The sequence below is a fragment of the Struthio camelus genome, chromosome 3, assembly GCF_040807025.1.
Source record: "Struthio camelus isolate bStrCam1 chromosome 3, bStrCam1.hap1, whole genome shotgun sequence".
NCBI classification, from domain to species: Eukaryota; Metazoa; Chordata; class Aves; order Struthioniformes; family Struthionidae; genus Struthio; species Struthio camelus.
In genome coordinates, this window is record NC_090944.1 from 68,107,225 (window position 1) to 68,120,250 (window position 13,026).

The following is a 13,026-nucleotide window of genomic DNA, read 5'->3' on the forward strand; positions in this document are numbered from 1 at the left end:
ATTATTACTTGTCTTCTCATGAATTAATTATTTGAGGAGAGGAACAAAAAGAAGTCCAGCACATATAACTCATATAACCAAGTCCCACGTATTTTTTACAAATTGGTAGCAGAAATGAGGTAGTAACTAGAGACATTTCTGACAACAAAAGCCACAGATGATTTGAACAAATTCTCAGAATGTTACCACAGGTGAATAGGAAGCGATCTTCCCCATCCAGAAAAATGTTTTGAGGTTTAAACATAAATAAAACTTGCATTCAGGAGAGGAAAAAAAGGTCAAAATTTGAGAATCTCTGCAAATTGAAAACTGAATGGAAAGTAGGTTCAGGTTGGCTGACATGCTTTGCCTTGATACTGTTGAAATACCTAATTTAGATTTGCATCATTTATTAATACTTTGAGTAAAACCTGAAGCCAGATTTTGGAGGCAAACACTACCGAAATGACCTTTGGAGGAACTTCTCTTCCAGTGCACCGACAGATACCCTCCAAATCAGATCGACAGTGAGCACAAGCAAAGATCCATCCACCAGCCACAGCAGGCTCTGAGCCCCCTTCCCTGCCCAGGCTTCCTTGGTGCTACCTTCCCAGCCGAGTTTAGTAGCCTCACTGGGCAGCTGCTATAGATCTGCCTGTCACTGCCTTCTCACACTCGGGCAAACTGAGTAAGTGTAACGTACCTGCTTTGCATGTCTTTGCCAGCAAAGCTCAGTCTGACTTAAAAAAGAGCTCCAGCAAGGATGGCTACATCTCACCAAGGAGAGGTGCAAAGCTGCTATGGGTAGACCATATTCATCAACCATTTCCAGTGGTCCTGAAAAGAACCCTTTCCCACCACCTTAGTGCCTTCCCCACTGAGTCAACATGAGCTGCTATGAGTTTCCTAGATGTCTGAAACATAACTTTGCACTAAATTGTTTTTGCTTGTATGTCTTCTGTTAAAGTTTTTCTTATTACTTTTCCTTTTAAATATCTAGATGGATATTCATTAGCCTTACGTTGTTAGCTTCATAGATTTGGGCCTTAATGTTCCACTTTGTTACATCTATTAATGACTCTTGTTCTAATTTATTAGTATGGTGGTCACATTTGGAGACCACTGACCCAGACATTTTCTTCTCCTCTCTCCTTTCTTTTTTCCTCTCTTTATCACTTACCTGCAGCAATGAATTGGCTTAGAGCAATCTTCTCCTAACAATTCAATTGATCAGCTCTGATAATTCCGTCTAACCTACGTTTTCTTTAATTCTTAGGATGCTTAGTCAGTCAAAAACTATTTAAGGGGTATATTTTTTGCTGTGTACTCAAGCATAAAAAGTTGAAAGCAAATGGCTGTTATCCAGCAGTGTCCAGGTCTGTCTGGTTTAGAAAAAGAATGTATTTGCAGACTGTTAATGTTCATGCAGCTGGGTGCAGGTATTTAAAAGACTCTCCTGAAATACTCTTTAGGGAGCCCTGGACTAGCCCCACTGTAGGTTTGCATGAGCCTCGCAAAGCCTTGCAGCAGTCAAATGGCAGCCTACCTGACCACAGCCTTATTGCCTGGCCTATAAGCTTGACAGGAGGTTTTGCTGCATTTATGAGGTCTGAGCGGTAACTGACAGCTACAGTGCAGCATTTCTCATTGTTGCAGTTACGCATAAGTCATTTCCTCCTGGCTCCTGCCTCTTATTCTCACCTGCTCTATCCCCAGGCCCTGTTTCTGCCTCCAGCTGCCTAAGCCTCATTCCTGCCTCTGCCTCTAGCCTCCAGCCTCTCAGCACTTGGTCATTTAGTCCCAGTGCCTTTCTGCTCAGCCATGGTCCTGGCTCCTGCCCCCTGCCAACAGCCATTCCTGTTCTTGGCCAGCCCTGTCTTGCTAATGCATTGCTCCCTAGCGTGATCTTTCTCACACCCTGCCACAAGGCTCTGCCTTTGACAAGGTCCCCTCTCAGTCAGTTAGTCTGAGACACATAAACAATGAGAGAATGACTTTGGCTATAATGAAAGTAAATGGCATTGTGATAATGGCAGTGCTACAGAACTTGAGTTGAGAAATTCCACAGAAATTTGTATTCCCTTTGCTACTCTTGCAGACATCATAGCACTCAAAAATTTCAGGAGGTTGCAGTTAAAAAGCTGAGGTTTTAGTTTCATCTCACAAGTGCAGTAAACTAAGAATACACATAGACAGTTACTGGTTATTTGACAGAAATGCCATACACTACACTGCAAAAACTGGAAAGCGTGTCCAGGTCTTTAACCCATTTCAGAATTCTCCTTTGTCCCATCAGTAAGGGCACAGCCTTATTTGTTGACAGATACACTCCTCCCTGCTTTGTCAGTACTTGGCTCTATCCTATTTTGTCAGTCTAAATTGCTGTACACTCAACCTGAAGACCAACAACATTTGATTATCATTGTAAACAAACTTTATTGGGACTATATTCAAGCAAACCTCCTCTTGTGTACTATATCGTATTATTGCCACCAGCTATGCTTAGAGCATGCAAAGGCTAAAGCACTAAAGGGCTTGGAAGCAGCTTCACCGAAGAGTGAGGTGGGTGGCAGGATACTGGCAAAGTTGCAAGAGCATGGGTGTCCCCTATGTTCTTTTATATTTTTTTCCAAATTATATTTTATTGATATTTCCAAGTGTCTCTTTTCCAAAGTTATTATAACCAAGCCTAATTTTCTTTCTCTCTTTTTTTTTGAATTTGGCCAGTTTTGCTGATACCTTTCAGCATTTGTGCACAGCTCTTTCTTGCCTCAGATATTCACTTCTACACCAACAGTCCCTTCTGTGAAATTGCTAGCTTTGGTTTGTTTGCCGTCTCTCCTCTCGCCCAGCTACATGCACAGGAGAGTGCCTTACTGTGGCAGTGAAGTTTACTTACTGCAATTCTGAGGCCTGAGTCCAGAGGGACCAAATCTTTGGCTTCCTCAGCCAGTGTGCAGTAAGTTTAACAGTACGCATGTCAGATGCACCATGTCTGCATCAAACATTCTGTGTATGTGATATCACAAGGGAAATAGATTTGGTAGTGATGCGCATCGGCAGAAAACAGCCATGTGCAGATGCACACATGCTCCCCTGGTCACTAGCACTTTTTAAATGGTACCATCTTTACTATGTATAACTGTAAATTTTTCATATTATTTTAGTACTTCAGGTTCATAAATATATTTAAGGCCTACCAGGACGTCAAGCAGTGTAAAAACACGAAATCCCCATTTCCTGGAGCTTGCAATCTACATATCAGATAATACACAACTAGGTGGGCACAGAGAGAAAACCAGCACAAAGAAACAATGAGCAAATGTTATTCAATGTGGTAGATAGGAATATTAGTGCACTGGCAACCTAACCATTGCCAATAGAACAAAGAAGACTTTTAGAGAAAATAATGAGAGTGAAGAACTTCTCACCGTTTGTGAAGAACTTCTCACAAGAAGAGAAAGTGTTTCGAAATGTTATAAGCATGCAGGTCAAGCTGGCACCATGAGGCGGAATTCAGCTTTTAAAAATGGAAGGAAGGGAGATTGCTGTGGAAACTCTATAAAGGCCTTTGAACATAAAAAGATTTACATTCTACTTGACGCAATATGGAAGAAGAAATCAGTAGCAGGATGCAGAGAGGAGTAACCTAGCCAGAGATGAGCCTTGCAGCTTTCCTATAAGTCTGCATTTGGTGAGGTCAAAAAAGAAGAACAACTGTAGTGTTAGATACCAAGAGCCCTGGGTAAATGTAATTGCTGTGTCATTGAACAGAAAAGTCTTCCCTGTTGGGGGGATGTTGTGGGGAATCCAAAGTTGAGTGTTGGCAATATATTCATTGCCAGAAGAGGAGTAGCCTCATGCATCGAGGGCAGGGAAGGGAGAGTCAGGAAGATAAAGAAAGATAACAGCAAAGGAACAAAAAAAGGAGAGGGTCTGAAAGCAGACAAGAAGTCATCCATTCCGGAGGTCACAGATTGGCCAGGTATATGGATATTTCCCAACATTTCCTTTTCACTGTCATTACAGATAAAGCTACTCTTCCTCGTCCTGTTCCTGAATTCTAAATGCTTTCATATCTAGTCTGCACTGATTTTTACATGCCTATTAGAATGCAAGGAAAGCCATAATGTCTGTCATATTTCTATACTCACATGCCGTAAATGACTCTTGGGGTCAGATCCTAAGCTCATATAAATTATCACTACTTCAGTGAAGTCACTGAAGCTATAAAATTACATATTAGCTGAGGACCTGAATCTTTATCCTTCTGTATTTATATTTTACAGAGGAAACTTTCTGTGAGGAGAATATCATCCAATCTGATTTCTTTTCGATATCTTTTTTTTTTTTTTGCTTTCTACAGGAATATGTTGTTGTTGCCTTCATTCTAGACTGTTTCCTTTCTCTTTGCCCATCTGTTAATTTGAGTTTTATTGCGTCTCACTGTTAGCTTTGTAGAGTCCCTTCTCCCATACGCACATCCATGCTAATGGGCTCTTCTTTTGTGTAAATGTTTCTCAGTCCCTTCATACACTACAAACTTCCAGAAATCAGAAATGAAAAATGCATTTATGCTTTTCATCCTGTCTTGATATACACCAAAGGCAGTGGGAACTGTGACTATGAGCAGAGGCTGAAACATCACATCCCTGTGGGTGCTTAGCAATAGAAGATATGTCCCTGTTTTGGACCATATGTCCCAGAAAATGTTTGTGGTACAGTGGTAACAATAATCATATGCCTAAAAAGCCCCTTAACATCAGCAGAGAAACAAAACACCTAGGCTGAATTTCTTATAGCACTTTTTTTCCAAATAAATAGCACAATTATTATCACAATTAAGGCAGTCCAGCTAGGGAAATAAGCATCTCAGCAATCAATTATTTCAAATGAACAAGATTCTGTATTTGTTTATATATGTACATGTGCTTTTACTATAAGGCATAACATGACAAAAGAGCCACTTCTAGTAACAGTGACATGTAAGATGAATGTAAAACATAATAGTCAAAAAATGTATTTGATGGATAAGGTTAAGAATGGAAGCATCTGCAGCATTTCAGCTAATAAGCCTTATTTTATTCATCCCATGTTACTGTTGCCAGGAACGTATCAGTCATATGACACTGTTAGTGACCTTTCAGGCACAGCCAGGATAAAATGCCTACAGAAAGGGCAGCATTTTGCATGTTTTAAGAAACTGGCTTAGAGTCCACAGGGAGCTTTTAGCACATTCTGGGCACCAGAGGCTTTGCAGTGCTAACTGAGAAACTGCCACTATGAAGAAAATGAAAACTTACTGCAAAGAAATTACTGAAATTCTTTTGCTTTGGAGTTCCCATTCTGTTATCTACCTTTTCCTTTGCCTACTTCGCAAAAGTTTGTTGTTGTGTGTAAGAAGCCTTTTTTTTTTTTTTTGAGCAATGTCACAGTAATATTCTCTGCCCTACTATCATCTGGTTGCGCATGTGGGATCTTCTACTGTCAGCTTAAAGCAGAAATGTCTCTACAAGCCTGTCTTGTTTGTCACTTGACAATACGGCTTGTTAACACTTTGTGTTTACTTTTGTGCAACAGGGTAAAGACACAATGTGTACAGAGAAAATAAGCATACATCTTTCTCATGTGTCCACAAACTCCTTTCACTTACAGAAATCTTTTCATTAATATGTCAGTTTAGCTTTTTGAGGATGACCCTAAAAATACCCTTAAGACCTTTCACCTCATGTCTGCAAAATAGAGGATGCATGCCTGCAACTTTATAATAATGATTTGCTGGTTGCTTGAAAGCTCCTGGGAAGTTCACAAAAAATGCAAAGAAGGGCAAATGCTCTCATAACATCCATAAAATGACAAGAGTTGACAGCAACTGTGCATTCAGTCCAACACATATATTTTCTGAATTGTGTTATCAGAGGTCAGGAGTGGAGGAAAAAAAGAAAAACTGGGCAAAATCCAACAAACCATAGCTACAGCGAAGACCTATCCAATCTCCTTTCTGTAATCTTTGTATTTGAATAATAATCCTACGGAGAATTCTTCATTTGAGCTTATAAACTTAATATGCTTCCAAAGACATGATTATATTGTTATAAAGTTATTTATAACACTGTCTGATCATTCAGATAGTGAATAAGTAGGAAGCAATAAGTGGGTTTTATCTAGATTTTAGCGTGTTTTTGATCCTACGAAATTTTTGTAAGCAAGCCAGAGTAACGCTGTCCGGATATAATCATCATAGGTGGTGTGCAGAATTGTATGTGAAATTTAGTTATCAACCAGCTGAGATAACATTTCAAATGGGATCCCAGAGGGACCTCAGCTAGTGAAATAATTCTCTTCATTATTTTAGTTAACAGCAAGAATGATGGAGGAGAGAGCATTTGTAAAAAAACAAAGATGAAGCCAGACTGGGAGGGGTTCAAGCACTTATGAAGATAGGATTGGAACTCAAAATGATCTTGAGAAGTGGCCTGAAATCAAGAAGATGAATTTCTGTAGAGAAGTGTAAAAGAACTCCTGCGGGGAAGGAGAAATCAAATGTATTCTGACGAAATAGGAATTAACTGGCTAGACTACCACTGGTGTCAAAAGGTAAACAGAAAGATCTGAGGTGTATGGGGCTCACAACATGATTATTAAGCATGAGTAGTATGATGCAGATGCAAAACAAAATAAAAAAAACAAAACAAAACAAAACAAAACAAAAACACTATTCCACATGCTTTACCCAAGACCTGCATGGCAATTATACCAGGCAGCCCTGATTTGTGCACCGCATTTTGATAGAAGTGGCTAGAAGAAGAATCAACAGAGAAAATTTAAAGGTTTGGAAAAAGTGGGCCATGAGAAAAGGTTGAAAGAACTAGCTAGGCTTCAATCTAGAAAAGATGATAGATAACATGAAAATACTTTTCAAAAAATGCTTAAAAGTAGTTATAAAAGAAAAAAGATCTCATTTGTCTTCATGTCCTTTAGGAAAAAAGGCAAAAAAGTAGAAAAGTAGTTAATTTGCAGGAAATTAGGTATAAATTAGACATTAGGAAGTTATGCAGAGGAAAAAGCAACACAGATAGACTATAGAAACTCCTTCATTAGAGATGTCAGGGATTAATTTAGTAAAATATCATTCTAGGACACAGGTATATTTAATACTGCCACAGAGCCGAGGATAGACTGAAAGATTTTCCTGGGGCCCGTTCTGGCCAGGGAAGAAGGCGGAGGGCAGCTTCAACATGTCTGTGTGTACAGTGGAGACATATCACTGCAGTCTTGTCTAGTATTTTCGTGGCTCTGTGCTTGGAAACTAGATGGCGGACAAAGAGGCACAAGAATTTGGCTTTGTAACACTCCCGGACCACATCTGAATGCATTGTTCAGTGTGGAGCACATAGAGAGTTACCTTAATATAAAATAATCTCATAAATGCAAATATTAAGGACTCCATCCACTGTGAAAGTTCTCAAATCAAGGATTTTAAATTCATATTTCATGAGTTTTTACGTGAATGTTACTTCATTTTAGTGCCATAAGAAACTAAATGATACCAAAGATTTATTTTTTCACTTTTGATTTACACAGAGCCTATTTGAAAGTAGAAGTGCCCAGACTTGTGAAGAAGGCACTTCTGTATCTGAACTCTTTGCCTTTTTTCTATCCAAGTAAAGTCAAACTCACAGCTGGTATGTAAGAGACAGTATTTCAGGGATGAGAGTTGCTCACAAATAACCCCTAAAAGCCAATAGCTGGGTCCTGGTGCAAAGGAAGCAAAGGGCATACTTTTACCTGTACGGAGAATATGCTTCAGCAGAAAAGCAGGGGTCTCAGACTCAGACAAGATTGAATGGCCCTGGAAATTGTTTAAAATAAACATGAGAAGACCACTGGGAATTGGCAGTGATGTGAATTAATAAATAACATCCCCCTACAATCTTCCCATAGACCGCCAGCGTCTTGCGAGAAATGCTGGTTTTCTTAGATCTGTGAAGTCTCATCTCTGAAGCTCAGATAAATTGCTCCAGCCCTCTCTTTGTGCGTTTCAACCCAAATGTCAAAGCCGGGAATCAGAGAAACTTCTGTCTCTCAAACAGAGTAGGATCAATATGCTTTCTCCTCTACATCACTGAACCACAGTATGTCAGCAAGCCTGACACGGTAATCACAGTCAGAAGCAATGCATTCATGCCAATAAATAAATGGTTTGTAGCATTTGTAATATCCAAATAGAATGTGGCTTTGTATTCCAGTGAGGTGGTCTACTTGGAAAAGAGTGATGTGTAGCACTTTCTGACAGACAGAGGGCTTTTAAAAATCCTTTATTATCTTCCTATGATTAATTTTAAAATCATTACTCTAAAGACTTTGCCTTTTTCCATTTTCTGTCCTTTTTTGCATCTCCACAATTAGATGGTCTAATTTTAACAGATTATTAAAGGTTCCATCAAAAATAATCCATGTGTTGGGTGGTTTCTGAAAGATAGTGCCTATCTCTTCTGAAAAGATGTTGCTAATGAAAGCTATTTCCCCTCCGCTTCAGTTGATTTTATAGGTGGATTTGACTCTTACGGCTATCAAGGCCCGCAGAAGACATCTCATTTGCAGCTACAGCCCATGTATATGTAAGTACTTAACTTTTGAGATATTCTGCAGTGTGCCAGGCTGATATTAAAGGATCATTAAGCTGAAGGATGATGTGACTTAAAAATTCAGAATAGACAGAAGCCTTTTTGACAGACCGAATTCAAGTTATACTTAAGCAGCAACGTTACCCTTCTGTTTCATGATAATGATTTCTGAAGGCAAAATACAATGTGTCACAGTTGTTTAAATAACACTGAGCTCTCACCTGATTTTACTCCATTTTCATTCATGCAGGTTCTGCTTGAAGGCAATGAGAATTTGCTTTAGTAAAAACTAGTCAAATCTGAACAAGACTTGGATGCATAAGAGTGGTTTTATTAAGATTTAGCAAAAGTTCAACAACTTGATAAATTTAGTAGATGCATTTAGCATTTGTCTTACGAGAACATCTGTTCAGTGAGGTACCGCTCTACTTCCTTTGCAGTCTTCACAGTTTAAAAATTATAACAACATATCCCTTTTAAAATCAGTTTGAATAGAAGACAGTATTGTATCTAACCAGTAAGACTGACAGATCCCTCCACTCTCTAGAAATGCAGCCTGATATATTTGGGGGTTTAATGAGGAAATCAAATCTCAGCACAGTTGGAGCACATTCACACTACAGCCCACACCCAGCCGTAAACTGGGTCCAGAAATAATGATCTCCTAGTATTTCTTGCAGGGATTCCAGGTGCAGTTCAGAGCAGTCCTGACTCCCCAGATAAATCTTACTTCACTTCTGTAGCCTTTTGAATTGCTTTTTATCTACCATCACTGGCCTACATGCTAAAAGTACAGCTTGTGATAACTCACAAGGGGGTAATATTTACTTTTTTCTTTGTTTCTCTTCTGAATATTTATTTTGAGGAAAAGAACTAAATATAGGCAAGCGATATCCATCCTACATACTCTCTATTCGTGTTTGAATATAATTTCATTTCTTCTGATAACTGGAAGCAAATCTGCTAATAAATTAGTGGATTTTTGCATGGAGCTGGCATTTTCTCATTTATCAGCGGAGCAATCGATTCTGGGGTAGTGCTTAGGATCAGGCCCTTTGGCAGCGTTGCTAGGAGTTTTTTAATAATCTCCAATTACAATAGTGCATATCTCCAATGCCATTTTAACTTTAGCTTTCCGTCTGTCTCTGCTCAAGTAAAGATTTTTCACCCATATTTTTGGCACTGTGCTGTACATTTAGAAAATGTTATTTCCTTCCTTGTATTGTGTGTGGCTCGTAGATACTTAGAACAATTCTAATCCTATTTCTTTCTCAGTATACTATACTTTGTCATCAACATATGGAGCCCTCTAGCTGAGATATTATCCCACTCTCTTTATGCTCTCAGTATTTCCTCCAGAACAGCAGATTGCATTTACTGAGCCTCTTCATACTGACTGGGAAGAATACTAGATCTGTGGAAAGAAAAAGGCAATATTTTTAAGCTTGTGCCTGAGATGAAGAGATACATAATGAATCCATGTAAACTGTATTCTACTTTATTTCACTGCTGCTTCCTCACTAGAGTACAGGCGATTTTGCTAACTTACCTGGGAGACAAAAATCAGTATATAAGTTGACATTTTGTCCAATCAACCCACAAAAGTGTAATCACATTCCAGCACCAGCCAAGCAAAGACACTTCGTGTTTCCCTGTGACTGTACAGAATTTGACAAGCTTGTCTAGAATTGCTGCAGTCTGTCCTTAAACAAGCATTTAGTAATTATGTAGCATTTAGTAATACCTTTCTATTATTTCCAGCTGAAGCACGCTAGGAACACATGCATATGTATTCACACTGCAGTTGCTCTGTAGATATAGGCAGACCATTAGCTAGCAGAGTGACAAATTTGAATGTCAGATTAATCAAGCCATGGTTTGATCTGCTTGTAGCACTGTTTACAGCAATAACATATACTGGAAGTCACAACACGCTGATACTATGATGGCAGGCTATGCTTAGTGCTTTAAAGCATTATTTGTTGGGGGGAAGACTTCAGTTCCCCAGGGCTCTTGTCCACAGAAGAATACCAGTGTTCACCTTCATAGTTCTCAAGGGGAAAAAAAAAAATAAAGGATTTTACACAACTCTCTGGCCAATGTCACCTGTACTTTACAATGTTCAGCATCCCCGGAGGATGAGTAAATTAGAAGAATCATTTAACATAGAAAAGTAGGGAACAGAACAGTAAAGCTCTTCTGCTTTATCAGGACCTTTACCATGCTCTCATAGGTGTCCAGGCTGTAACTATATCCATACATATCTATATAACTATATCCATATATTTCAACGAATTTATCAACTGTTACAGTAGTAAATGGTCAGTGGAGGATAAATTAAACATTATCAAGTCTAATTCCTGCAAAAAGATTGAGAAAATATAAAGGTAGCTTGTTGCCACCTTTGCGTGCTCTACCATTCAGTCTCAAACTGAGTGCAACTCATGAGGAGCTCTGGGCTCACAAAAGAGAGAGAGAGGAGAAAGTTTCCTTCATACTGTCTGGCTACTAATTACTTCCAAAGGCACAAATAATACTTCTTTTTGTTATTTACAGTGTCGTAGTAACTACAGGGCAGCATGTTAGGCATGCTGCAAAAGTGAAGAAGAGCTCATGGCCTCAGCTTTGAAGAGCGTACCAAAACAATATCAGCTTCTAATGATTATACAGGTCCTGTTAAAATGCAAATCTCAATATGCATTTGAGTAATGAGCACAGAGAACTGCCTCTCCCCCTCCCCTCATATTTACCAGATGGATTCGTTTACAGAAATAGTGCAGACTTTAAAGATATATAGAGTTCTGTGGTAGCTCTCAGCCAGCACTAACATCCTATTTGCAGAGGTGAATTGATTTAGTGGATAACGATGACAGAATTCCATCAACACAAAATTTTATTTGAGTTCCAGTCAGATAGATTTATATCAAGGGAGTTAAAAATCAGTTTTAACTGTTTTATACATGCACAGTTTAATTATTATCCTGAAGGAATGCTAGGTCTTAGTAATTGCTAACTGCTAAGACACAGCATTGCAACCAGTTTATGCAACCTGTATGCTAAAGTTAGCTCTTCATTTTGTTAGTTTGAAGGCTATAGGGAACCTGCACAAACTTATGCATGCAATTAAATAATTAAATTAAATTTATTCGGACCCCTCATTTTTATATTTCTATTGTGTCAGGGTTTTTTTTTTTTTTTACTTAATAATTTTTACTTTTCATTTGTGGTATCAGCTAAGCTTTACTGATAAGAACATTTGAACTAAATTTAAATGCACACAGCATATTGCTATGGTGCTTGATTAGCTACGTAAAACTACCGTAAATGAAAAGGACTCTTCAGGAAAAAAACACTTATTGAAAGATGTTTGGTACTTAAGCTGATTTATGAAAAAGGAAGCATTGCCCATCGATAGTGAATCGAGGTGACTCTCTGGCTACTACTTCCTTAAATAGTTAGAATTATTAGAATCAGACTTACTTTGTTTCTTTTCTCTATATTTTAGGCTTTGAATTCCTGTCACAGCTCTCCTTCTCATCGACTGTCACAATTTCACATTTAATTTAAATTGCCGTGTTTTTAAGGAGCAAAATATATTCAATTTAAAAATATGATATAAATAAAACATTGGTTTGGGGATGAGGGGTGGGGTTACCATGACTTTTATCTACCCTAGACATAAATGGCTGTTTTTGCTATTGAAGTGCCAACAGCGTGCTTTGTGCTGTACAAGCCAAGAAGCCCAGACAGTCCCTTCAAAACGAATATGCATTCTAGACAGAAGGGGACAGATCCACTGCTCGTGTACCTCTTTGCAGTGTGCCACGGCTGATGTCCAGAACAGCAGCTTGTTGGCATTCTGCCTTGAAGATGCCAGTGCTCATTTCCAGACAATGGGACAAGAACACAATAAGATGGTGGAAATCAATTGTCAAGAGAGAATTCTGCCCTTGGGAGGTGACCAAGGAAGGTGACTAAACACTAAGAGCTGCTCTATGGCACTGATTTTGCTGCACATGAAAAAGTACAGTTATAACTGCGGAACGAGACTGCACTGCATGAACACTGCTCTGAAAAGTGAAGGAAGGAGGGAGGGGAGAGAAATTTTTGTTTACGTTTTTCACAATAAAACTTGTTTGTTCAAGAAAAGAAGTGGTGAAGCAGAAAAAAAATGCATGTCTGATGCTTATGCCTAATGCCATGGAGAAATTGTTCAAGAGCAGCTCAGTCCTGAATTGAAGCTGGCTTGCCTTGTACTCTGTGAAGTCTGAGAATCTGTGCATTATATATGCATATAATATAAATATAGACATACACACGCACTTACATGCACACACCCACATGTATACACATACGTTATGCCTGCTTATGTGTGTTCATGCTACAGAGAACTATTTGTAGGAATTGCTTTTTCAATAGA

At 38.8% G+C, this 13,026-nt stretch overlaps 1 protein-coding gene across 3 annotated transcripts in view; it reads left to right on the forward strand.

Annotated features, from left to right (window-relative positions):
- Nucleotides 1-13,026, forward strand: part of NKAIN2 (sodium/potassium transporting ATPase interacting 2) — a 551,739-nt gene that overhangs the window by 530,519 nt on the left and 8,194 nt on the right. For 2 of the 3 annotated variants that reach the window (XR_011140188.1, XR_011140189.1), the window contains exons 6-7: nt 8,519-8,600; nt 12,311-12,576. Coding sequence is in view for 1 of the 3 variants with exons in the window: in XM_068938176.1 (XP_068794277.1) it covers nt 8,519-8,600 (82 nt within the window). In the remaining 2 variants the exon portion in view is untranslated. The remainder of the gene's footprint in view (nt 1-8,518; nt 8,601-12,310; nt 12,577-13,026) is intronic. The other variant, XM_068938176.1, reaches the window with a different exon arrangement.